This window comes from Phoenix dactylifera, chromosome 1, assembly GCF_051530095.1.
Source record: "Phoenix dactylifera cultivar Ajwa chromosome 1, Ajwa_hap1_PhDact_Kaust_v1.1, whole genome shotgun sequence".
Lineage (NCBI taxonomy): Eukaryota > Viridiplantae > Streptophyta > Magnoliopsida > Arecales > Arecaceae > Phoenix > Phoenix dactylifera.
Genome location: NC_143190.1, coordinates 52116152 through 52143764, shown reverse-complemented (window position 1 = coordinate 52143764; position 27613 = coordinate 52116152). Strand labels below are relative to the sequence as shown.

At 39.0% G+C, this 27613-nt stretch overlaps 2 protein-coding genes across 3 annotated transcripts; one reads left to right on the top strand and one right to left on the bottom strand.

Moving 5' to 3' along the window:
- On the bottom strand, positions 1–19137 carry LOC103721707 (uncharacterized). The gene is made up of 13 exons (XM_039125524.3): positions 18679–19137; positions 14704–14816; positions 14524–14580; positions 11870–11965; positions 11620–11690; positions 8160–8202; positions 6971–7051; positions 6661–6720; positions 6083–6151; positions 2512–2609; positions 2353–2401; positions 2212–2256; positions 1–852 (listed from the first exon to the last, which is right to left on the bottom strand). The coding sequence occupies exons 1-13, from the start codon at positions 19004–19006 to the stop codon at positions 373–375; spliced, it is 1590 nt and encodes a 529-aa protein (XP_038981452.3). The 5' UTR covers positions 19007–19137; the 3' UTR covers positions 1–372.
- A 1929-nt stretch (positions 19138–21066) lies between these two features.
- Positions 21067–24421, top strand: LOC149768739 (zinc finger BED domain-containing protein RICESLEEPER 2-like). 2 transcript variants are annotated; one of them, XM_089925396.1, is made up of 3 exons: positions 21067–23628; positions 23719–23851; positions 23937–24421. In XM_089925396.1, the coding sequence occupies exons 1-2, from the start codon at positions 21690–21692 to the stop codon at positions 23802–23804; spliced, it is 2025 nt and encodes a 674-aa protein (XP_089781522.1). In that variant the 5' UTR covers positions 21067–21689; the 3' UTR covers positions 23805–23851; positions 23937–24421. The 2 variants fall into 2 exon arrangements, with proteins under 2 accessions (XP_089781522.1, XP_089781517.1); XM_089925391.1 differs by having other exon boundaries at positions 23719–24421.
- The last annotated feature ends 3192 nt before the right edge of the window (positions 24422–27613 follow it).

The following is a 27613-nucleotide window of genomic DNA, read 5'->3' as shown; positions in this document are numbered from 1 at the left end:
TAAAGAAATACCTTTTTCCCTTCGCCAAAAATAAAGCATTATCATATCAAATGCTCATGTCTTTATTTACAAATTAAAAAAAAATTTGATAAAACATTCTATCCATGAAATTAAATGGTAGCAGCCAAAAAACCATGATACAGAATGCCACTGCTGCTCCCCACAAGCAAAGATGGCTCTTTGATTGGTACCATTTGATTAGCACATGCAAACTTCACCTGTTATAGTTGGCCTTGTTGTCTATATTATCACTTTCACAACCAAGTCTTATCAGTAGCTCAGTATTTGATTTCACTGTCTACTGGGTCACCGCTTGCAACCTTGCTAGATGGAATTAACAAACATGTTGCACTGAAGCATAGCTGCAAGTAATCAGTGACTTCGCCTTGAGTGATGATGGAAGCTACTAGTAGATTCATCCCCATCTCGAGATCCTTTCCACTGCTTTCTCAAACCTCTTGCGCTCCTAACACCATTTTCTTCATTCATACCCCCCCAAACTTCCAGCTTTTGACTTTTACTGGATCTTTGTTTTGCTTTTGAGGCCCTCTTCCTAGAAGACAATATACAATCATCATCAGCAAGTACTCTCCCCCTTGGCAGTGGTTCATCATCCACCAATTGCCAGTTATATATTACATCACTCCCATTCTCAAACTGCTGGGTCACTGGTTCACCTGCCCCTGGAAGCAAGTTATTGAAAGCAAGTTCTCCATTATCTCCACCCTTCCGCTCTAGAAGCACTGGGTCTGGTCTAATTATGGTCCCTAGAATGCTCCTGTTCAGGCCCAAGCCTATGATGGCTTTTGTATCTGTCAGTAAAGAGTAAGCCATTGCAAAGGCTGACCTCACCTGCAGCAATGAATGTAACAAAAAGACATAAATTCCCACTTAAAGCCCGCCGCCACTGGCATAAGGTCCAAAACCATACCACATTACACTCAAGCACATGCAAACATAGATGAACACGCATGCATGCACATACAGGGAGAGATGGAGAGAATGCAAGGAATCAGCTGACATGTCAACTCCAAAGTAGCAGTTAAAACCCAAAAAAGGGGGGAGAGAGAGAGAGAGAGACAGAGAGAATGGAGTTGGAGAGAATGTAAGGAATCAACTGACAGGTCAACTCTAAAGTAGCTACTTGAAACCCAAAAGGAGGGAGAGAGATAGAGATAGAGAGAGAGAGAGACTATGGAGTTGAACAGAATGTAAGGAGTCAAGTGACAGGTCAATTGAACTCCAAAAGTAGCTATTTAAAACCCAAAAGTAGATTAAAGATGTCCGAACCATGAGACAATTTCCACAGTACAACAATTACAGTTATTATGATCACTAAATTGCTTTCATTATGGCATCCCAAATTTAGTTCTTAAAATAAGGTGAACTGAAAACTCTCTTTGCAGACATTTACTAATAGACATGCATAATCCAGCATGAGATAGCTAAGGTTATCAAGCCATGGTTTGACAGTTCTGAAACACAACTTGGGCAGCAGAATGATCTGTCCATGTATCAGCAGGCATGCACATGCATGCATGTGCACAGAGCACACAGGAAAACACAGATGGCACATGGCATATACATGCAGCTGCACATGCACAGAGATGTATGCCCATCCACATAAACATTATGTGTACATTGTTTTGGCCAAATATTGACCAAAAGTTAGTTAATTCTGGTTACCAAGAAAAACAGTAAAAAAAAAAAAGGAAGTGTATTCTGGTAAAAAAGAAGTCTGGTTAGCCCAAACAATGCAACCACCTAAATAGTCTGTCATTTTGTTCAAAAAACCTAAATAGTCCATTATTGGTTTAAACTTAAAGAATACCTCTTTTTAGTTTATATAAAACATCATAGCATATATTGTTTAGACTGGGAAGAACACAATTGAGCATCGAACATGGGTGTCAAACAATGACAGATCAAATGGACTTCTAAAGTTAAAAAAGATGCAACACTTAGATTGCACTAACAAAGCAAAACATGAACCAGGGCAGGAAAATGAACCTCAACATTATACAAACCAATAAACTTCCACTTGCTCAGATGAAAAGCAACACAGTGGTTTAAAAGCATGATCCTCAACATAGGCAGGTCCTTAGCATAAAGCACAAGGCAATAACAGTAATGCACCGAAAGAGTAGGTGCTACCTTTGTACACAAGAAACAACTATAAGAGAAACATGATTGAATCAAAAAATAGATTACCTTAAAATAGTTATAAGAATTCCTCCCAATGTCATTGTCTGGAGCCTAGTTCATTCAAAATGTCATCCAAAACAAGTTCTACATTTAATACTAGCTTTTGGAGATTGAATAAAACAAAAATCTGAGCAGCAAACAGCACACCTGTGGATCCTCGATGGATAGAAGATATGGTCGTTCAGCATTCATAAATCTATAAATAGCATGAAAGAGAAAAATATGATAAAGTGCTCTATTCTTATAATAACAGGAAATTAATTGACATGAACAGCCTTTCTACAAAGTCTGCAGATGCCATCATACCCTTTATCACTCTTCAAGAAAAAAGTGCCTACTGAATTGCAAGAAACACCAACATCCCAAGTGTTCAATTTGCGACCATAAAAATCAAAGAAGTTCACCTGTTATGGCAAAACCAGCATGGATATGAGAAACATGAAACAATTAAAGAAATGAAAATAATTTGTCCAAAACTATTACGCCCAACATTACATTCTTATCTACAATTGATCTGATCGGGGAGAAGGAAGGATTTCTTTCGACCCACTAAACTCGAATCTCTCGAATCAAATAATAAACATTAAGAATTTTAGAAAGTGAGGCACTAAGCCCTTTACTTTCATTAGTTTTTCATGATCCCCAAATGTACATACCATGGTTGGAAAGTAAAAGTCTATGTTTTCACTCCCTTTGGTTAAGGTTCTTGTGGGTAGAAAGTAGAATCTATGCTTTCTGCTTTTGCTCCCCCTATTCCATTCTCCAAAACCATGGCATAAGCCCTCTATTTTAAGTAGTAAGGTCCTCCTTACGTATGCCGGATTCTTCTTGCAGCTAAAAAATGTGAAGTTACAAGTACTCTACTATTCTATAGAGGTCTACTCTCTTTATTTAAGTCAAATTCTTCTTCTAGTTAAAAGAAGATGAAAATTTTCCTCTTTTTATGCTAATGAAGTTCACTTCAAATCAGATTGAATTCCACTCCTAATTAAAAGAAGATACAGATTAGAAATAAAACAAAAATGTATTCCAATTATATGGCTTCACTAAACCGAGCGGTTTTTGCCAAATGGTATTCATGACAATAGATTGGAATCCCAAGGATCAAATCCTGGAAGACAAGTTAGCCTTGATTATTTCGTGGAATAGGACACACATCATATGCCATGTCTTGATATTCGGGCTTTTTTCCCCACGCGCTGCGTTGTTGGCCAGTTCGGTACCGATTTTGAACCGGTATCGAACTGGAACCGTACTGGTCCGAGAGACAACCGGTATCGGTACGGCATACCTTGGGACAAAGGGATACCCCACCATCCCACCAGCAGTGTTACCTGAACATGGGACATGGGTGTCAAGTGCCCAAGGATCCCAAAGAATCCGTAAAAAATCTAGATACGCAAACATAGCTTTACAATCTAATATATATAATTAACTTAAAATTATTTTAGTTGTTATATTATTTATGTTGGCTTCAAAAAAAACAAGCTTTACGTGAGCAACAGTTTTGGGTTGTAATTCTATTTGAGCCAATGTTATTATACTAATTTGGTGGTAGGTCCAATACAAACAACAACCCAATATGAGTTAACCCTTATTAGCCCTCGGCACCTAACCCATCCCATCCCATCCCATTATGAAATATCACCGCCCTAGGCCCTCTCTCTAGCATGAATCGCATTCATCCCGAACTCTATGACATTAGCAAGGACCACCCTCTCTTTCATTTGTTTTTCTCTACTACGAGTCCCATTAATCCCCCAAATCTAGGGCATCCAAGGGGATCATCCTGTCTCTTTCTATTGCCAGAGTCCCATGATCCCCAAAGTCTAGAGCATCAAGAGAAGGATAGGCTGTTCCTCTTTATCATTTGCCATAGCATTAGAAGGTCGTGAAAGTAAATAAGCAGGAATGCTCTAGTTCCCTCTTCTTTTTTTGTTTTTTCCTGTTCATTGACAAGAGTGGGAGTGAGAGATGGTGGGAGTCCTTAATCATGCAAACGAAGGAAAGAGACATGTCTACGGCATGTGACATGCATGTCGTATCATGTCCAAGTTGATTTTGGCCATGTCCAGGTAACACTGACCACCAGGACTTAAATCCCTAATTGGAACATTCAAAAAACAACAACAGGCATCACACGGTTGGCTTCTGTTTCTTTGAGCAACATGGAGTTATTTATAGAAACCTCTTTTTCTGAGTGGGGGCTTGCAAGGTAGAGGGGGTCAAAGCTTTCTGAAGCATGTCTTTTTGATAACTTAAGAAAGGGAAGATGCCTACTTATAAGCATAAACCCCAGGCACTATTACTTTGGCTGCATTAATATTACATATTAGAAGAGACACTTGTGCCATAGCAATAGAATTGATATTCATCATAAAATCCAGCGAATTGCATATAAGAATGTGTATGTGCATAGTCCATTCACATATTTAGAATGTGCATTTGTGTGGGATGGGAGGGAAGACTTGGCAAGGAGCGCTAAAGAGGAGAACTCGGAGGAAAAAAAGAAGGATAAAGTTGAAATAGAAACCACTATGTAAGAAAAAGGCATTATAAATTACCTGGTGTTCGAACAGACAAAATATGCATCCTCTACTCTAGGCTACTATGAGTTGTTTAACAATGATATTTGGAGAATCCAAAAAAATGCTGATTATTCTAAACACTTGTAGTTTTAGCAAATTAAAATATGCATACAAAGATGGGGGGAAAAAGAATCCAAGACATGTTATTGTGAAGCCCCAACAAAAGTTAACTTGAAGCTTTAAAATTCAACATAAAACAAAAGAAAGTATACATAAACATATAAAAGGAAAAATCTACTAAACAAGAATACACGCATGTATATTTTATATATATATATATATATATATATATATATATATATCGGTCAACCAGATATGAAGCCAGATTCGGTCAGGTGAAATTGGGAGACAAGTATCCAAAAGCAAGGATTTAAGTCGTTGAATGCAATCTACCGCCTCTATAATGCTTACAAACCAAAAATCATGGAGACCCCTTGCCGATGCATCAAGTGGTTACAAATGGACAATGTATCATGGTTACAAATTGCCTTATCCTATAAAGCAACTTACTAACTCCGTTTAGTAATATTTTGATAAAATGAATATGACATAATATGCACTGTGCTAAAACAATAAAAGCTTAAACTTAGTTACATGAATCACGAGCAGGTGTAGGAGGGAGTACGAGCGCACAGAAGCAGAAGCAGATCTCTAAAAGAAAAAACTGAAGTATATGCTGATGCAAGTTTCCAGGGAGTCTAAATCCAGTAATATGTTACCAAAGGTAGAAGTTTCCTACCACTGCAAGCATGAAGAAATGGATACAATGGGAATATGACAATGAACATTTTTTTTAACATATGTAACTATATATTACATGATAAACATTAATTCTTGTAAAGTTTATCCACCCTCTTTGCATACTCCCTCTCTTGATTGACCCACACATGATGATATAGGCCGAAGGGGCTTCATCAAAGACTGCGGATGTTGATGTTGTTTGCTTGATCAAACTCGCTCTCTAAATCAGTGACCTCAAATGTATTCAAGCTATGCCCAAGATGTCCTCAGAATGTAGACAAGTACCTAATATTATTTAAATAAAGAAATAGATAGATAGATGCTTACTAGAAATATCTAACACATTGGACAATATCCAAGGTATACTGGTACCCAATAATGTCAGATGCAGAGATGGCTAAGCTAGTATAGCAGCTGAGATTCAGATAATACATGTCTCTACCATCTCTATTCATGACTTTGTAGTGTATTGTATCAAGGTTCTATACAAACATTAAAAATATATATATAAGAATAGATAACTAAATATCTAATAGCACATCACATACCAAAAGAACTCCCAAGTTATGTTCCATAGATCGGCGGCAACCCTGTATATCTTGTCCTCTCCAATGCACCTGAAAACAGAATATCATTGAGATAAGGTGACCATCAACTTCAAGAGGCAATTTGGAGAAGTATCAGAAGTCAAATTATTGTGCGCTTGACAGTTATGGACAACTTAGATCATGGACAAGTTAAATCATGACAACTGATGAATGGTTTCTGTCAACAATAATGAGCAGAATCATGCAGAGCAACACAGCTCTAAGATGTATCTATGTTTAACAGACTACACATTCTGTCATAGAAAATGGACAACGGGAGAACATGAAAATTAGAGTTGTGGAACTGCCAGCTTATGTTAAGATGATTGACAACAGCTCAAATGGCAATGTTACACTTGATTCTTGACCCTAATATTCAGACCCAGCTACATTTATGTCATTTCTTTACAAGTTCCACAACCACCCAGAAACTATGACAGAAATCATTTTCAGAGCATGCTGCAGGTTAGCATTGAATGGAAGTGACAAAAAATAAATAACGTAACAGTCCATTAAACTTAAGGAGAAAATAACTTTACCTGTAAGTATGCTATCAACATTGCAAGAAGGGCATAAGAACCAATACCACCTGAATATACCTGCAAATAGGGACAACAAAAAAGCATTGTTGCATTGGAACCTTGGGTTACTAATTGGTGGAATACCGGGAAATCCAAAACTTTTTTGAATGGCATTCAAGAGAAAAACACTCTAGAAAGATTCATAGAATTGGAAGAACTATTCCTCTAGGATGAAATGATAAAGGAGTACCCAGAGACTCATGAGACATTTGATAGATCCAAAAGCCAAGAAAATTTAATAATTCACCAAGTTTGATGCAGATAATACCTCATTCAGTTCTCTTTGCTGCAGAAAAACCTTCAGAATCAAGCACAAGGGCCGTAAAGGAGGCATCTTTTTCACAGCATCCTGGAAGAAAAATGCCACAGGCTCAGTTAAAAGCGAGTTTTACTTGATCATGAGAACTATCGCTAGAACCTTACGCATCCATAACTTTTACAGCAATACTGCAATGAACCAAATAAATACTGCATAACCTTCAGATTGAGGCTCATAATTAACGATTCACCCTTAATGAACTGGACTCCTGTGAGGTAGGATAAAAGAAATTGTTATTACTGATTTAGATCATTTAATATCAAAGTTTATATTATTTCTGTGGTCTTTTTTATGATTTTTTTTTTTTATTCATTGGGTGACGTTGGATAAGTAACACAATAACATCTTAGAAGCTAGTTACAAGGCAAGGACATGAAAATTTGATACGTCAAGTTTATCATTTTATGTATAATTTTTGAATTGCTTATCTTTTTATTAGAGTGAAACATACTGCAAAGGTACGCTAGTGTACGTGCGGGACTGGGAAGGGCCAAATGTATGTAGCCTTACCCCGCATACAGAGAGATTGTTTCCATAGTTCGAACCTGTGACACCTAGACCATAATGGAGCAACCTAAACATTGCACCAAGGCCTATCCTCAACCAACTGGATTTTTTCTAAATAATTTTTATAGGAAGACTTCGGACAGAAGTAATAAATTCTATTAGTGCTAACTAACACAAAAAAATAACTTCTCAACACAATAGTTATATCACGATTTGGCTGACTTCCATTGACATGGCAGACATATTTTTGTCCTCATTTTTCAAAGATGTGCATCGCTGATTAGCACCCTGAAGAACATCATTGAATCTGATTCCATCATTGTTAACTATACCAACAACAGATAAGGAGTCATATGTGCCTCTTAACCATTAAACAAGAATGCAGGCAGATATCTTGCGTCTTCCCTATTCCATTTGCGTTCTTGACAGAGTAACCAAATGTCAGTGAAACTGGATTTGCAAAGACCACACAGATATACATTCAATGAGGTGAATTTATTCATTATGATATTCAAGAAACTTTTTTCTTGATATAGTTATTTCATTGAAAAAAAGCATGCACTGATTAAGCAGTAATTAATTAAGATATAAATAACAAAAGAGCCATAAAGGATTAGTTTTCCATGAATACCTTGATAAAATCAGAAGCTTTAGGTCCACTGTCCACATCAAAACTGGAGGAAAAATAAGAACCAGGATCATTACTATGCTAAATATTAAGGGAAGACTAAAAAAAGTCATAAGCATTATTAAGATGAATTATTTCAAAATGTATATTACAAAAGTTAACATAATCAATTGAACCATGTGGGATTTATGATAGGCATCTACCTTGAAGACTTGAGAGAGAATTTTATAGAGCAAAAATAAGGATTGCCATGTTGTATGGCTCAGAGTGTTCGGCAATAAAGAAAGTTTATAAAAACAAGTTTAATGTAGCAGAATTAGGAATGTTAAGATGGATGTACAATAAAACTGAAAAAGATAAAATAAGAAATGAATATTTTAGAGAAGCTGTAAGAATCGCACAAATTAAAGATGAAGTGATGGAAAATTAATTATGATAGTATGGCCATGTAAAACGGAGATCTGAGGATGTTCTAGTAATAAGAGGTACTTTTGTTTGTATTCAAGGTGGTAAGAGAAGGAGAGAAAGACCTCGGATAACATAGATAGAGGTTGTGAAGGAGGACAGGAGAAATTTGGAATATATTAGAGATGGCTTTAAAGAGAAATACTTGGTGAATGAGGATCTATAAAGGCAACCCAAATAGTTGGGAAAAGACTTATTAATTATGATTAGGAAAATCACCCTTTGACCCCCTCAACTTTTCCCGAGTTGCACGTATGCCCCCTATCCTTTAAAAAGTTTTAATTGGGTCCTTCAATTTACTTATGTAATCCAATATGATTCCTTCCATCTATCTCCATTAGCCAAATTGATACAAATCGCATCATGCATCATGTGACAAATTAGAATATTTTAGACAAGGTTTGCTGTAGCGGTACTGGAACCCCTACCGATTGCCTGGTAGTATGGTATGATACGCAACCGTGCCATTCCGTTCTAGATCTGTACCGAAACAATAGAGCCAGCAAGAGAGGGGGAGAAAGAGAAGGAAAGAGAGGAAGAGAGAGAGAGGAGGGAAGGAGGGAAGAGAGGGAGGAAGGGAGGGAAAAGAGGGAGAGCGAGGGGAGAGCGAGAGGCAGAGGGAGGCGGAGGGAGGAGGAGAGGGAGAAGGAAAGAGGAGAAAAGAGAGAAAAAGAGAGAAAGAGAGAGAGGGAGGGAGGGAGAGGGAGAGGGAGAGGGAGAAAGCTAGGGAGAGAGAGGGAGAGGGAGGGGGAGGGAGAGGCGCCGAGGGAAGGAGAGAAGGAGGGGGCTTTTGAGCCCCCTCTCAGCCTCCCTCACCAGTTTCTCGAACTGAGGGACAGAACTCTGTCGGTCCGCCCCCGCTACAGCTCGGTACATCCAGCATTCCTTGATTTTAGGAGAAAAATATCCTTGGCATCATTTAACTAAAATATCCTCAAGCATCGCGAGTAAATCAGGTTCTCCGCCCCTCCTACTACTTTGGGCCGTATTCAAGCATGGCATGGTCATCATCCTCAAACAGGAGCTCATCATGCATAAATTCAAGACCATCAATAGATGAGATGCTAACATCCGGATCACCAACGACACCTGCATCACCATCCTATTCATTGCCAAGATCATCATCCAGATCTCCATATCCACAACCGCTAGACCATCAGTAACGCCATGGACCGCAACTCCCCTCCAACTATAGATGGTGCACCATGTCCAACGGCAACCACTACTTCCTCTCCAACCTTAGCCTCATCCATGCCATGATGGGTTCCACTGCCATCACCATCTCTACCAACTACTTCACCCACCACAATAAGATATATAATAATAAGAACCCGGCAGCATCATTTGTGGATCTCTTTGAATAAATTTAGAAAATGCTCTCTAAATATCAAGTTGCTATTATATAAAACCTTGGCTCGAGTATGATGCAGGTGATGTTATTGGGTCATAGCAATTCCTATGATAGGGACAAGGCAATGAAAGTGACCATTGGCGAAGGTCTCATCAAGAGAATGTCGAGGTAATTTTCTCCAAATTCAAACTATAGCAAAGACAACAACTATGTTGTCCTTGTTATCCTTTATTTTGTCAACAAAGAGAGCCCACCACAAGTAAATAAGTAAACAACCATCATATACCATGCCCCTGCTAACCCTTTCACCAAGGAGGTGAATAGACCAAACAATTGATTACTCTTGTACTTAATTATCTTTAAAAGAAAAGCAAACACCCCAATGCACAAGGTTCCTACCATTATAGGGTCTGGGGACGGTCAGATGCATGTAACATTGTCTTGTGTGAAGAGAGGCTATTTTCATGTTTCAAACCCATGATATCAAGGTTATAATGGAATAATTTTACCATTGTACCAAGACTCACCCCCCCAATTATCTTCGATGAATGAATTCTTCTGGTAGTAGCATTCATATAGTTGTGCTGTGTGTTTCGTTTGAATGGGAACTAGGCCAAGAGGCCTCGACATGGAAGCTAGCATGTGGAAGATTTGGAATTGGAGGTCAGAGAGAAACTTTCTACTGCACAATGCCTATTTTATCCCCTTTGATGCTAGAACCTACGCAAACTACTCATGGGCCTCTAGCTTTGGTGCCAAATCCTCATGTAGGGGACGAGGGGATATCAAGGCCGAAAGGGTGGGAAAGGCTGTGCAAATAAGGTCGACAAGGTTGGAGGGGAAGACTAAGGAGCGGAAGGTAGGGGCGAGCATGGAAAAAGAGTGATCAATTGGGGGGTAGCAGGTGGCTGGGCTTGACGACCATATCGTGGGTGCACTTTGACAACCATTACAATGGCGTGGATCACTGTGCGGTATCGTTGCAGGTGAACATGAAGGCTTTGGGATCGGCAGGGCCACCAAGTGTTTCATTTAATGGCACTATGATATATTTTTGCTTCTTTTGCTGATTTATTTTTTTGGACCTTTCAGGAGTTTTGTCAATGTTAAAGCTATTTTTGTCATCCCAGAAAACAATGTAACAGTGTTGGATGGTGGATGGGGCAAAGGGTCATACTAGGTCACTTAAGTAACTTCAACACCCGGATAAAAAAATTAAAGGACAAGGGGTGTAAGTGCAACTTGGGCAAACTTGCAGGGGTCAAAACATGATTGTTCCTTATGATTAAGGTGTGGACCAATAAATTGGATAGCTCATTGTGCACTTTGATAGCCACTACAATGGCACTAACAAAATACATGATAGGCCATCCAAATTAACAATCCATGTCGATGCCAACTATGCTATCATGATACATGCACCAACATTTAATCAGTTTGAATATTGCCAAGTGGCCTTAATAAACATTGAGTAAAACAATTCGTGTATGCATATTTAAGTTGTTGACTAACATATGAATTATAATCAGATAGAACCAAGAAAAGGAACAAAATAAGACAAGAAAATTGAGAAAAAAAAAGTAGTTGTAGCATGAACTAAGCTGCAAGTTCTTTATATGAGTGGATATTTCAAGTCACAATCCGAACCTGATGTCAAAAGATATCCCACTTAGCTTTTCCACAAACTTAACAATTGGCACGCGAGCCTTAGCTATAACCTGGGGAAAAGAAATTGACAATATTCTTATTTCAGATAAAAGTAGTTAATTGACATTGTTTTAAGTTAACAATACTTCTATGCGATAATGCTTTGAGGAACATGAAAACCAATTACTGAAGTTGTCAACCAACATTAGATCAAACAATTGATGATACGAGTACTGGTCAAAGTTGCTACCTGCATTTTTTTTGCAATACTTCTCTGCGATAGTGCTCTAGCAAGAGCATAAAGACCCATTTGTGAAGTCTTCACCTTTGACTCCAAAATCACAACCTACAGCATACAACAGTCAAGATCTGCTAGTCAAAAGCATCATCATACAAGACTTTGTAGTTATTAACCTAAACATTAAAATATGCATGCTTATGAAACTTTGCGCCCAAAAAATATGAAACAGGTATACACATCGCAAATCACTGTTTTCAACAAATTTCACTTCCATTACTTTGGTGTAAACTGCCAGATAATCTACCGTGGCATTGATATCAACAGGGTAAAGCTATTCTGCTAGATGACAGACATAATCAATCCCAATATCAACACTACCAAATTAGTGCATAATAAATGCATTTAATTCTTGCATATGTAATAAGCAGAGAAGAGAGAAGGAAAATACTAACTAGCTCATTCACTGTGTGCGCCTTTTTTTCGAAAGGAAATTTTTGTGAACGTGCTAGAATGATTTGAATCTCTCATGTTTTGTATAATTTTAAAAACTCACATTGTTGCTGAGTTTTAAAGAAGACAGAAGTGTAGAGTTGTCAGCAACCAGCAGAGAACCATTCTAAAAGTGGGAAGGGGGAAGTATGATGCATTAAGGCATTGAGAAGAAAATGAGCTAGGTAAATTCCTCTAGAAGAAGTCAAACAAAATAATAATTGTTTGCATGCCTGTAACATTAGTGGCCAATACATGCTAGTCTTAGTATGACCAATCCTAAAAACAAGATGCTTGGTGTCAGATTTCTCAATTAGAATCAGGACAGATGAGGTGCTGCTAGCAATCTTAGTTTGAAGTCAGAAAGTTCTACTCAATCATAGATATGCCTGTGATAAAATCATACAAAAAAAGGGTTGTAGACCCTGTTACTCTATTTTCATAGCTACCCAGTTTGTTACTCCCCGTGGAGGCAACTTTCCCTGCTACGGAAATATCAAAAATCGAGCATCAAAATATATTTAGAAGCACAACTACCACAATGTTGGAACTTTCACTCCTTAAATTGATGCAGTAAACTTCTTTCCACGCATAAAAGAGCGAAGAAGAAGGTAATTGTATTCTTGGTAAATAATTGAAACATTTACAAGAGAGCAAAAAATGGACAAAACAAAAAAGACAGAAGGCATTGTATAGTGTAGAAGGGCGCTGAAGCTCTAAGAAAGAGAACAGTAACAGTAAAGGAAAACTGAGGTTTCCGAGACTGTCATCATTGGAATAAGTAGATTATGGCAGAAATTAAAGGTGAACAGAATCTTAAGGATAGTCACCCATAGGGCAGCACGGCTTCAAAAGGCAAACCACTTTAGCTATAAAACTAGAGGTGTAGAAGCTATCAGATCGGTGAAACCATGGTCTGCTGAACCGACCGGTACCGGTCGGTTCAGCCCGTACCGGACCGGTGCCGACTGGCACCGGTCCGGTACAGGGGTATAAAACGGTTCCGACCCAAACTGGGTCGGAATCGATTGGTTCTGTACCTGGACCGGTGCGAACCGGCCCGGTTCGCGCCGGTACAAGCCGGTACCGGTGCGAACCGGCCCGGTACAAAGCCGGTACCGGTGCGAACCGGCCCGGTTCGCACCGGTCCAAGCCACACTTTCCCCGCGCGGGGGTGCGCGGGGAAGAGCGCCCGCGCGCGGGGCAGCGCGCCCCACGCGCGGGGAAGAGCGCCCCCGCGGCTGGAGCCCGCGTGAGCCTCTTAATGCCACAAAGTGGCATTTAAAGCCACTCTGTGGCATTTGTTTTTTTTTTTTTTGAAAAACGCGCGCGGACGCGCGAGCGAGAACGCGCGCCCGCGCGCGATTCTCCGCAGGGAAACGCGCCCGAGCGCGGTTCCCCACGCGGGGCACCGTGCCCACGCGGGTTGGCAGCCCGCGTGGGGGCATTAAATGCCACAGAGTGGCATTAAATGCCACTCTGTGGCATTTGACGCGTCCGCGGACGCGCGCGGACGCGCGAACGGCGCGCGCGACCGCGCGCGTTTCCCCGCGTAGGAAACGCGCCCGCGCGCGATTCCCAGCAGGGAATCGCGCCCGAGCGCGGTTCCCCGCGCGGGGCACCGTGCCCACGCGGGGGGGCATTAAATGCCACTCTGTGGCATTTGAAGCGTCCGCGCGCGTCCCAGACGCGCGCAGACGCATTTTGTTTTTTTTTTTTTAATTTCCGCGCGCGCGGCTCCGATTCGGTACCGGTTCCAAGCCAGTACTGAACCGGAACCGTACCGGTGCCGGTGCTCACCGGTACGCCGGTACAATCGGTCCTGCGAACCTTGGGTGAAACCCTTTTTTTTCACAGCTAATATCTAGTTCATAGAAGTAATAGAATCTATCAGATAAAAAGAAATGCCTCCACAATCTTCATTTCATTTAAACAAAGAAAGAAACAATCGTATAGTGCTCAATAACTGGAGTGTCAAAGTTGCTTGCTAACCATGCGATATGTAAAATACTGTATTTTGTTGTACAAGCTAACAAAATGATACATGATATCAGGCATTGTTGCATGCAGCATAATTCATATAAATTAGCTTCAAGTCAGATGCATAGCAACAGAAATAAATATAAAGAGATTGGGCATTCATTGCAATGTTCTGAAAGTTGCATTGTACTTGCATCAATATCACTTGTTGGTAGATAGAGGCCCGTCCTAAATGATCCAAAAACTTCCACCTGCGCAGCAATAAAAAAAATTACCATTCGATACAGTTAATAGATTGTTTATAATCAAATGCAGAGTTTAAATCAGAAAAGACCATCAATTCACACGAGCAAAGCAGCAAAGAACTGACATACTTCGCAGTGCGGCCAGATGTTTTTGACAACCTCAAAAACACGCTGCACAGCAGCAGAACGTGAGGCTTGTTCTTCAGGAGTTGGCGAGACAAAATCACAAAAATCGAGTATCTCTGCATAAGCCAAAATAGCTTCTATTAACATCTAAGGTTAACTAACAAACATCACAACTCTAGGTTGTAAAGGAAAGGGCAAAAAAAAAAAAAATCAAAATCCAAAGAACCACAAGGCAAGAAACCACCAAAGAAAATATTATATTATATTATATTATATTATTCGATGCATAACCAGAAAGATAGGTAGAAACCTAAAGGATACTCTAATTCATGATATCTTTATCTATACAAACAGACCCTGCATATAATTTACATAAGCTGGACCTTTTTTAGCCCTCCCAAGAATCTTACAACCCTAACATGAGATTATGAAACTTCTACTAACACAATCCTTAACCATTTAATTACACTATTCATGAGCATGATATGCCAAAAAAGGCCTGCAAAGGTTATCAAGAGTTGGAAAAATCCACACATTTTGGGTGCATATGAAGCCCCCTCAATTTGATAGGGACCACTAAGGACATCATATTTCACAAAGATAGCACAAAAGAAAAGCTCCTGAAGCTCTGATCTATCTCCTTAAGTTTTAATTGGGGGTTTGTGCTGCTGTTGTCTTCATCCATTTTCTGGTGGAGCCAGCAATTAACATTAAATGTTTTGAGAATGGCATGCAACAGCCTCTTCCATGTGTATCGCACATTTCAATTCATTATACGAAAGGAAACAGAAAACAAGGAAGATGATGAGATATATTGAGAACAATAGATTGATGCTGGCTCCTAAAACACATGCAACAATATTATGTGATATTCTTCAAATCTAGTAAACCATGATCTCATCAAAAGCCAGATATGTGTTGCTTATGTGTGAGACAAGCAACAAGCCAAGGAAAAAAGGAGGATGTGGATTTCATGGTAGAGCACTTTGATGTTGGAGATACGTAGCTTTGATAGACAGATGTCAGTTTTCGAGACCAAGGTGAAAGCACTTGACATATGATAAGGTGGATCCAATCGTAGAGGATGGATCATCATGATACTTCATACTAATATTTAAGATGCCAAATGTGAATCATGTAACTATGAAATCCGCGGGGGCCATCCATTAAAGATTATATCCAGCAAAAGACCATTATATCAAGACCCCCAGATCATTAATCTAAAACAAAAGTTAAATAGACAAAGAAAGAAAAAAAATAGTTAAGAGCAGGATCTGTTATGTTGGTACCGAGCACCATACCGGTTACCCGGTGGCACAAGTCGGTACGGGCCAGCGTCGTGCAAGCAATTTGCCGACTTCACTTAAAAATCGCGAAATTTTTTACGGCCAGACTCCTATTTCAAATGAAATAGGGGTTCGGCCAAGGCCTCTACCGCCCGCACCAGCGTCGACCTCCGTCGGTCCTTCGTCAGCCTCCCTCCCTCCCCTGCTCGCTCTCTCTTTTCTTCTCTTTCCTTCTCCTACTCCTCCTCCGATGCGGTATTTTGGATTCTTTGCTGGAACCGTCCTGGTATGTTGCTGGTACGGCTCAAGATGCCTCGAACTGGGCAGTTCGAGACGGTTCCGCCAACCTTAGTTAAGAGATCCTTAATTAGAGGAGTGCATGAAAAAGACTTAAAATTTCTACTAAAACCAAAGTTTCCATTTCAGAAGGGGTTCTTTCTTCCAATTTTTCATGATATCCTCATGAATACAATCCATTCAAATGTCTTATTGTATTTCTGAACACTTATCATATCTTGCGATAATGTACTATCGTGAAATATCAATCAGACATTTATAATTAAAACCAATTGAAAGTTCCCAATTAAGAAATGCCTTTTTCTCTGAATTTCTTCATCATATCCTCATGAATAATGAGTTGCTCACTTTTAGAGTCTTATCTTGCATCTAACCTTCTAATCTCACACGTTATGTCTGAAACTGCTCAAAAATCATAGCCCTGATCGTCACTCCTCTTTTTTTCCATTATCTTGACTCAGATGCTTCAACTTTAAAAGAGACAGGAAAAGATAGGACTTTTTCCTCTCTTCCTTATTTCAACCCAATGTTCTAAAACATGGATGAAGTCCCTCGACCACACCATATTGCCTATATATGGTACCATATGCCACCATACTGCATAAGGCCGAGAAGGAGGTCCACTTATGCAGCCTGCTTAGCATTGTTAGGGTGGTTATGCAGCCTTTTAGCATTCTAAGAAACATGCACAGCACACTCTTTTGTAAGCCTATCCAGATGAAACAAGTTCAAGCTGACAATTAGGTCTAATGTAGGTTTCAAGTGGGCACTGTACAAGTATTCATAATATGATACTATTGCTATTAGGCATAAAGTACTAAAAAGCACTACATGTCAGTTCCTATTGTTACCAATATTATTACTATTTATCCAAAACAAATACTAACATTATTGTTGTTGTTTTTATAGTATTCAATGTATTTTATTTATTTTTTGATAGGCAAAAATTAGTAACTGCATATACATCCACATATGTGGTCCATGTACTGCACACACTGTGCAATCCCTTGACCGCATGCATACCACAGCTGCCTTTCAAACACTTTTAATCAAACTGTTTTGTATCCTAATTCATGATATAACTTGATTTTTGCAGAATACATTAAAGCACGTGCTTGATGTTTTTTCTCACAATCAAAGACCTTTTTTCTTAGAAAGTCTTTTAGAAAGCTAATTTGCCATTTGTTTCTAATTAGTTTCTGTATGTATTCTTATACTCTAACGGGACATCACCAAGAATTCGGAAGTCGATTTTAGACTATACTAGCCCTAGTAAGGACATTACTAGTCAAGGTTCTTGATTTAATTTTTTTTCCATTTTGATAGTTTATATATTTTTTAGGTTCTAATACATATGTTATATTTGCCACATATATGTTTGCCATATATAATGGTTAAATATAACTCTAAATTACTTACATATTTATGAATGTTATATGTTTTTTGTTATTTTACTCCCTTGTGCATGGCCCATCCTAGGGTACTAGTGTCTAACTGAGGCACCACCCACTTAAGAAATAAAGTGGTCAATGAAGATGGCTAATAACGCCACAATTTCTGTCCAGTGAAGATGGTAATTAACTAATTATGTTATATACCAAGGAAAAGAAGTGAATATGGTCAGATTCAAGAGGGGATTTTTTTTCTTGGTTGCCAAAATTGGGGGTGGGTGTAGGTGCGGATGCAGGAAAGTGGATTGGTGCAGGTTTGAGATGGAAGATTCTGAAGCAAGTATGTTACCCTGGATAGAGATTCCGGATACTAAGGGATTTCCATTGCTCTCATGTGCTTGCACTCTAGGGATTCAAATATGTGAGAATTTGGATGGGTTCTTATTAGATAAGGGAGAGAACATTGTATACCATGTTTATGAAACTCTTAAGGCTTTATTAAATAAAATTTGGTTCAGAAACAGGAGTGGAACATGACGGTCGGTGAAATTCTGACAGCAGCCCCCTTTACATGCAAAAACCAAGTCCCCTCATGCTGCCCATGTTCTTGCAGTATCTTCTTGTTCCTAATAATAATGATGACAAGAACAACAAAAACAATAAGTAATCCTCATATTTTTGCTTGATTGTGGGAGTTACGTTGCCAAATTGACAGTTCAAGATACCAGAGAAATCAGATTACCAATTATCTTGAACAAAGTACAATGAATTTTTTGCAAACCAAAAATTCCACAGACTTTCGATTAAAAAAAAAAAAGTCCATAAACTACGTGCGCCCTACCTTGTCCTACATGGACCATTGTAGACAAAAAAAACCATTGAAAAAAAAAAGTAGAAAGAGCTAACCAGACATACATTACATACATCAAAAAAGAAGGTGATCCACTTGAAATAATTCCAAGAAACCTACACCAAGATTCTTTCTTTCAAGCAGCGGACCCTACCTTTGTGAAGCTGAAACATGGGGCTCTTGAAACGGCTCCCAGCGCGGAACCAGGCCATCTCCAAGGCCCGGTTCCTGTCCGAGGCGCGGGAAGCGGGGGGCGGCGGCGGGGTCTCTTCCCGGCGGCGGTTGTCGGCGGCGACGTCGAGGGAGAAGTAGTCGGCGGCGGGAACGTCGGCGAAGGAGTCCGCTGGAGAGGTTATCTGGTTGCGGTAGACGGCATAGGACTCGGTGTTATCAGGGGCGGAGTCAGGGTCGGCAGAGAAGAAGGGGGTGTCGAGGGTTTCGTAGAGGAAACCCGCGCTCCCTTGCATCCCTTCTTTCTCCATCGGGGCGCACAGGAGAGGGAAAGAGGAGGACGGAGAGGACTGCTGCTAGGGCTTTACAGGGTGTCCTCTCGGTGGCGGAGATTTTCTTTAGACCAAGACCGTCCGACGCACGTGTAATTCTATTTTCAGTTAAAATAAAATTTATATAAGTAAGTAATAAATAATTATTCAAAGAATGATTCAGATATTTTATTTTTATTTTATTTTTAATAAAAAATATAAACAGATGATAAATAAATGCTAAAAGAGGGGTGCTTAATCTCGTAGTTAAATCGTAAAATAGGAGAAAAGGGAGGAATCGCGAGCTAGGGAAAAGTGTGATGTGGAAAGTTTGTGAAGTTTTGTAAAACTATTCAATCTTTTGTGACCCTTTGCATGACTTGAAATCTTTAGTGGTATGTAAAGTTATTCAGACTTTGTTTGGTATCACTAAGACTTGATTTTTTTTATTTTGAAATGGAATTAAAGAATCTCAAATAAACGTATTTGAAAATCAAGATATTGTTTTCTTCAAGTCTGGAAACATAAAACCAAAAACATACATCGTTAGCTGAGAAAGTTTGTGAATTAGAAAAGTTAGGTTCCAGCATGCAATATCACCTTATACTTAGGTTAACTATTGTTATTGTAACTAAAATTAAGCTATGATTGAAAAATCAAATGAAAATAACTTTTTAATTGCATCTAGTTTGCCAGTCTCGAAAATTAGATTTTATTTACCACCCACAAGGCCTGTGCCAATGCATATAGGGCTGGAAGTGGGCTCGGGCCGGCCCGAAGCCCATCGGGTCGGGCCGCCCGCGGGCCGGGCTATGGGCTAGAAAATTGAACCCAAATTTGTATCGGGCCGGGCTCGGGCTGGGAACTTAAACCCAAATTTTTATCGGGCCGGGCTCGGGTTTCCCATTGGCCCGGCCCGGGCCCGGACCAAGCCCGAGCCCAGTGCCAGCCCGAACCAAGCCCGAAGCGAGCGGCGGTAAATAGGTTAGTCTGTAACCTGTTAGCCCTATTTTGTAGCCGAATCGCGATTTCCCTATTTGCTTGCCGTTGCCGATTTGGGGATTTGCAGAGGGCCAGCCCGGAGCCGGAGGAGACCGTCGTCATCGTCGTCGTCGTCGGCTACGGTTCGGTGTCGGCTCGTCATCGTCGTCGTCGTCGGCTCGTCGTCATCGGCTCGTCGAGTGCAGAGGCGAGACGAGAGCGGGGGAGGCTCGTCGGTGGTGGTTTTCGAGTGCTACTGTGCTAGGGTTTCTCCGCTCGTCGTCGTCGGCTCGTCGTCGTCGGCTCTCAGGTTAGGCTCCCTACTTCCGATTTTGCTGTTCTCCTCCCCACCCCCACTCTCTCTCTCTATCTTTCTCTCTTCTCTCTCTCCCTCTTACCCTCTTACAGTCTTACTCGACTCTTGTTGATTTGGAGAGGAGTGCTGTGGCCTGTGGGAAAGCTCTTGTTTTGATTCTAGGATCAAGATCTGGAATACAAATGTGCATTTTCCCCCTTATCTTTCAGTTGCTCTTGTTTGGGCTGTTTGATCCGTTAAACTCAGAATTTTTTCTGAAATGGCATATGGTTTATGTTGATTTGTTCTTTAACTTGGCTTCTGTGACTTTTCTGTGGTGCCATTTTTATTGATCTATCTTTCGTGATTTATGCCTAATTTTATTGGACGAAAGTTTATAATGAGAGGAAGAAGGTTGGTCCATCTGGCAGACTGGCACTTTGTACATTATTGTATCCTTAGTTTGCATGCAGTATAAAAGTTACCAATTTTTCGGCTTTCATTTCCAGGCTTCTATAATTCTATTATGCCTAATTGTTGTAAACTTATTTGAGCTCATTTTGAAGCCCACATTGTGCAGGATTTTGTGGCTGTGGTTCACTAGGCAATAGTGTTCATTCTCAATGATTTGTTTCTTCACCATTTTCTAGATTGAAGCTTTTATTGTTATAATAGTAGTTGGCTGTCTTAATGTCACTCATCATGCTTCCTTAAGCATGTCCTTTTTTTTCTTGAGAAGTGTAGTTTTCCTTCATATTTTTGGCAAAATGTTTCTTTTTCTTGATGTGCTCTTACTTACCTTTTTCCACCGATGAATTTTTCATTTACTTGATAGTAACTGTATTAAGGAAAACATTTGATTGGCCAGGGCAAATGAAAATTATGTATTATATGTTGTGCCAATGCATTTGATTGAGTGTGACATGTAATGAGATATTCTAGGATTGATGATATATTGTAGAAAATTAATGCAGAAAATTATGGAGGACTTGATGTTGACTTATGTATTATATGCTGTGTTATCTCCTTGATGTCATATCCACCTCTTGAGATAACATTATATACATTGTAGATTTTTTTCTTGGTTATCTATGAGTTCACTAAGAAGACATTATAGAATGATACTTACCATTGTAGGATGCTCCGATCTGTCATTCTGTCTGTGTACTTTCTTGTAGAAAATGCTAATGAGAGTCATATACTCATATCTGTACAAAAATTTGAAGTATGTTTTTCTTAGTTATTTAATCTAAGATTCTTTGTTACAATAGTTGCAATTGTGGCTAGATTACAATAGTTGATCTCCAACTTTGTTAATAACAAGAGTTTTAAATTTTCGTACATACCTGATGCTATAGGTTAAATTTGTGATATTTATTTTGTTATTTGGGCAGATTATTTTTACTAATGTCTCATTCTAAAGTGGGTGAAAATGAAACTGTTGAAGATTTAAGGAATGAGGATGATAGAAATGAAGATACTGCTGAAAATATTTGTGACAATTCTTCTAGAAAAAGATCTTGGGTATGGAATCACTTTATCGAGGAAAAAAATTCTGAAGGGTCAATAGCTAAGTGCAAATATTGTAAAAAAGTTTTAAGTGGGAGCACTAAAGGAGGAACGAGTCATCTAAAACGCCATCTTGAAAATGTTTGCAAGAGGTATCAAAAGAATTCGACTAATCAGTTGCTCTTACTATCAAGTTCAAAAGATCCGATAAAGTGTTTCAAATTCAATCAAGAAGAGAGTAGAAAAATTCTTGCAAAATTTATCATATATGCTGAGCTTCCATTTCGTATTGTTGAGCACACTGTTTTTTTGGATTTTATGAGATCTCTTCAGCCATTATTCAAAATTATGGGTCGTAAGACTGTAAAACATGATTGTATAGATTTGTATCAAGAAGAGAGGAAAAAATTGCATGATGTATTCAAGAACCTAAGTTCTCGAGTTAGTTTCACTACTGATATTTGGACATCAAATCAGAAAATCGGTTACATTTCTTTCACAGCACATTATATTGATTCTGACTTTACTCTGCATAAGAAGATTATTTGTTTCAAGAAACTTCCATACCCTCACACCAGCTTTGCAATTGAAGATGCTGTAAAAAAATGTCTTGTTGAATGGGAATTGGATTATAAAATATGTGCTATTACTTTGGATAATTGCAGCACAAATGATGCTGTAATGAGAAGGCTCCGAGATCACTTTTGTGCTTCAATGTTGTTTAGTGGGGAGTACAGTCATATTAGATGTTGTGCACATATATTAAATATTATGGTTCAGGATGGAATGAAAATCATTCATGAAGCTATTGAATGTATAAGAGAAATTGTTAGATATGTTTCTGCATCCCCATCTCGAATGCAAGCATTTAATGAAATTGTACAGCATATAAGACTTCCTGCTAGAAAAGGACTCACTTTGGATGTTCCTACAAGATGGAATTCTACTTATGAAATGTTGCATGATGCACTTGGTTATAAAGATGCTCTTATTAGATATGCAACTGAGCATTCATGTGTATGCCCCACCAATGATGAATGGAAAAAGGCTTCTATAATTCTTAAATTTTTAGAAGCCTTTCTTGATGCCACTAAAGTATTTTCTGGTTGTAAGTATCCCACATCCAATTTATACCTAAAAGAAGTTTGGGGAATTAGGGCTTTGTTGATGGATGAAAGTATCGATACTGATGAAACAGTGAAGCAATTAACAAATGAGATGCTAAAGAAGTTTAACAAATATTGGTCTCAGTGCAATAATTTGTTGGTAATTGCTTCTATTTTGGATCCCAGATCAAAGTTGATATTTGTAGAATTTTGTTATCAAAAGGCATTTGAGTTGGAGGAGTGCAAGAAAAAGATTGATGATATTCGTGCTTGTCTTTTTCAATTGTATAATGAGTATGTAGATGCAACAAGAATGCATCCCTCTATAAGTTCAAGTGAGCGAACATCTAATTTTGGTGGACAAGGTGATATAAGTTCAGTTTCTTCCAAAAAAAAATTTGGTATGGACTTTGCTCAATTTAGAAGTCAGAGTTCTTCAAAACGCCCTAAGAGATCCGAGTTGGATAGTTATTTGGATGATGATGTACTTTCTGATTTGGAGAATAAAGAGTTTGACATCTTGGCTTGGTGGAAGAGCAATGCAGCAGTCTATCCTATACTATCAAGAATGGCTCGAGATGTTCTAGCTATTCCAGTCTCCACTGTTTCATCTGAGTCAGCATTCAGCACTGGTGGTAGAGTTGTGGATCAGTATCGAAGCTCTTTGAGCCCTTCTACCATAGAAGCCTTAGTGTGTACCCAAGATTGGCTTCGTGAACAATATGATGAAGGTATATAAATCTTTTAAATTTATCTAATATTTTTTATTTGCTTATTGTACTTATAATTTAAACATTTATGATTGATTTGTGTGTTAACAGTTGCAAATTGCTCGAGTTCTGTAACGTTGAATGTAGATGACGACACCCTGGACTCCTGGAGTGGGCAATTTGGGAGAACTGAATGACGATACCCTCATCAGATCTAGTTCATACCTAAAGTATCAAGTATGAAGTATGTTTGTTGATGGAGTATTTTCATGTGGATCATGGTTATTTGTTGCAAAATTTTATGAGAGTTGTATGTTTTTGAACTGCAGGCTTGAAGCTGACTTCAGGGGGTTTCTCTATTACATGGATATGATGAATATATTATTGTGCAGGGAACAACGACTTCAGGCCGATGATTTTTTTTATCCTCCTGTTTTTGATGGAATCCTTTTGTTTGGTTTCAGTTGTATCGTTGCAGTTGGTTGCATGGAATGAATTTTTTTGCAAGTTATCTTCAAACCATCATATGCTATTTTGTTAATGATCTGTCTGATTGCCTACTTGGTCCATCTTATATTTGATTTAAGTTGAATAGGTTGTTTGCTTGTCGACATTTTTGCTTGTATGTTTACAAGAGCAGCATATGGAACCACTCAGGGGAATGACATTATAAAGCTGAATTTTGATCCGTATATCTACTGTTTCTTTGTGGTTCTTTAAAGGTAAGTGCACTATTATCCATTGCTGGGTTGCTTCAGTGACTTTATGATGAACCATGGAACCAGCTGTAGTTCCAGGAGAGCAGAAAATTGGGTGGCAGGTTTGGTCTTCAAGTGATTTTTGAATGTCCAATAAGAAAACCATTTTCTATTGGCACAATGGGTTGCCACAATGTTATGTCCCAATAATTGTTATTGATCAATGTTTCATTTTTAATATCTTTCATATTATTGCTCTTTCTTGGTTTCTGGAGTGTATACTGAGATGAAACAAATATTTCTCAGGAGATTCTATTTCATCACGCTCTCCAAATGTATCTAAACCTCCACAACTGTCGCCTTTAACAATTTTAGGTCTGCGACTACCTGCACGCCCATTAAAACAGATTAGCTTTTTCAGTGGCAAGAAGGAGGTTCAGAGCTCTGCAACTGTTCTTGGTTATGTTGCACATGTAAGTTTTCGTTTTCTTTTCTTTTTGAAAAATTTACGTAGCTGACATGGCCTGACAACTGAATATGCATTTGTCTTCTGCTCATCTCTCTTAAATTTGAGTTCAAGTTGTATTAAAGTTCATGTGATTTTGAAATTTTGCATGTAGCTGTGTAGCAAAACACGTCATGCTCAAGAGTCTCACTTTGTAGAGCTATCATGGTAAGCAGGTAGAGATATCAGGGTCGGCTTGTAATTTATTTTCTTCCTTGCTTTGCAGGCTGTATTGCTTATTGCATCGTACCTTGATGTTCCTCTACGATATCCTTTGCGCTTGGGAGGCTCACGTCATATATTCATGACTATGCTCCTTCAGTTGAGTCTATATCATCAGATTTGTCAGCAAATCCAATTCTTATGGGCATGAATGTAAAGCCTACAGAATTTCCACTCTTTCTGGAAGGCCAAGATTCTACAAGAGCAGCATATGCAATATTTTTGTTGAATAAGGTTCATCTTCTATGCTTTATTGTGCTTCTGTCTCTCTGTTTAAGGTAGAAGTTGGCATCAATATGTATCTCCATATGTTGCTACCAATAGGTTTGTCTAAATCTAACAAGTATTGGAAGTCAGATGGTTCACTTTGACTGACAGATGTTACTTCTTATCATTGCCTACATATTTGCTTATCTGGACTCTCTGGGATATCTGCTTTTAATTAAAGTATAATAATCACAAAGCCAATCAGTTGCTCACTTTTCTAATGAAACAAGAGAGGATATTTTAAGTTCTCTTTGTTCAAGAATAGCATGAACTTGTTTGCATGTCGTGCATGATTGCTGCTTCAAACAAAAAATGCTGTTAGTAATATAAGGAAGCAGGTGAGAATGAAACATCAGAAAAAGCCAGAAAACACAAAGGAGGATATGCTATGGCCCAAACGGGCTGGCCGGGCTCGGGATCGGGCCGGGCTGGGGATCGGGCCGGGCTCGGGATCGGGCTGGCCCAAATGAGCTGGCCCAAACGGGCCGGCCCAGGTTAGGGCCCAACTGGGCCGGCCCAAATGGGCTCGGGCCGAGCTCGGGCCGGGCTCGGGCCTTGTTCCTTAAAAATTTTTCGGGCCCCGGCCCGGCCCGAAGCCCCGAAAAAAAATTCGGGCCGGGCTTGGGTAGGGGTTTGGCCCGACCCGGCCCGGCCCACTTCCAGCCCTAAATGCATATGAAGTTAACCGTTATGAATTGAATGAAAAAATTATGGATTTGGGTTGACTTGTATATTTGGATGCACGGGAGAATTCCTTTTTGGATGTCACTGCAAAAAATAAAAGGTTGCATGACATTATTTTGTCATAAATCAATTCATGGATGCTTGATCATGTACAACGTGTTAGCTTGTGGTAGTATTATATGCTTGGTGGGAGAAGGTTTTCAGAAGTGATGGAAAATTTAAATATTTTGTCTTGAGAAGATATCTTTAGGTTTAAAGAAAAATATTAACAACTGAAATATTCTGCATACCGTTGTGTCATTGATGTCAATATATTTTGCTATGTTGCAATGTTGTACATAATTTGATGATACTATGGAGGTTTATTTTGGTAAAACTATCAAGGACACTGCTTTAGTCGCTATAAGCAGGCTTCATTCTTAATCATAGTTACCAATATCACAAAACAAGCACGGAGAATGGAGGAATTATGGTCGGTTATTTAACTTGTCCACAAGATATGGTCATTGTCCATGAGAAATAAGGAATCCTTACTAGCAAGAAGTCTGTTGTTTTGTCAAGGTGTTAGATCATTAAATTTGGCAAGAGTATAGTCGGATTACGCATGATTTGCATCCAAATTTTGTAAATTCTTGTGCATTCGTTGCAAAACATGTAGTTCTAGCAATCTTTAATTCGTATCAAGCACATTAATTATGAAGAAGAAAGCATCAACCAATTTTGGTACATGGTGTATTAGGTTTGCCATCGTCAAGAAAAGAGGAAAAGCATGAGAAATTGATTCCACATGACTATTAGTCCCAAAACTAGTAAGCACAGTAATAAGGGCTCGTTTGGTTCGCGGGAAGCATTTTCCTTCCTAGGAATATGATTCCTGGGAAACAAATTCCTAGGAAGAGGATGCCTAGGAAAGTACTTTTGGCATGTTTGGTTGACCATGGAAAAGTGACAAATTTCCAAGGTGCTTATGTTTGGTTGGCCATCCACTTTCCTAGAAAAGTTATATATAATTCCTATTATGCCCTTAATAAAAATTAGGTTTTTAATGCCTCTTTAATGCTTCTTTAATGCTGAAGGGACTTTTTGGGAAAAAGTAAAAATGGAGTGATTCCCGCCTCATGGGAAAGTAACTTTCCCATGTTTCTCATGGGAAAGACTTTCCCATGAAATGTGGGAATCACATTCCCATGGGAATACAACTTTCCCTTCTCTCTCCTTTGAAAACTCCAACCAAACAAGAGGCATCTCATTACTTTCCCGTTGACCACACTTTCCCCCCTTCTTTTCCCGCGAACCAAACGAGCCCTAAATGCAATTAGTTTCTCTTGTTAATGAAGGATTATTAAAGTTTCTTAAAGGCATCAATATATCATGGAGATATGGAAGTTTTTCACATGATGGGAATTTTGAGACTCTACAAGCTATAGTACTAGGAAGTATTGCTTGATGACAAACATGGAAATACTTTTAAAATAAAAGAAAGAGAGAAAAAAGAACTCAAGAGACCAGTGCGAGGAGACAAATATGATGAGGGTTTGAATTGGCTTTGCCTTGGATAAGGCCATATATTATTATTTCACAAAAAGGGTTACATATTATTATATGGACATCCAAGCCAAACTGAATATAA

Coding starts and splice junctions, on each gene's coding strand:
- LOC103721707 (XM_039125524.3), bottom strand. CDS start 19,006: ATGGAGAAAGAAGGGATGCAAGGGAGCGCGGGTTTCCTCTACGAAACC. Junction 14,581..14,703: donor ACATCTGGCCGCACTGCGAA/GTATGTCAGTTC, acceptor ATTGCTGCGCAG/GTGGAAGTTTTTGGATCATT. Junction 11,691..11,869: donor GTATTGCAAAAAAAATGCAG/GTAGCAACTTTG, acceptor TCTTTTCCCCAG/GTTATAGCTAAGGCTCGCGT.
- LOC149768739 (XM_089925396.1), top strand. CDS start 21,690: ATGTCTCATTCTAAAGTGGGTGAAAATGAAACTGTTGAAGATTTAAGG. Junction 23,629..23,718: donor TCGTGAACAATATGATGAAG/GTATATAAATCT, acceptor GTGTGTTAACAG/TTGCAAATTGCTCGAGTTCT.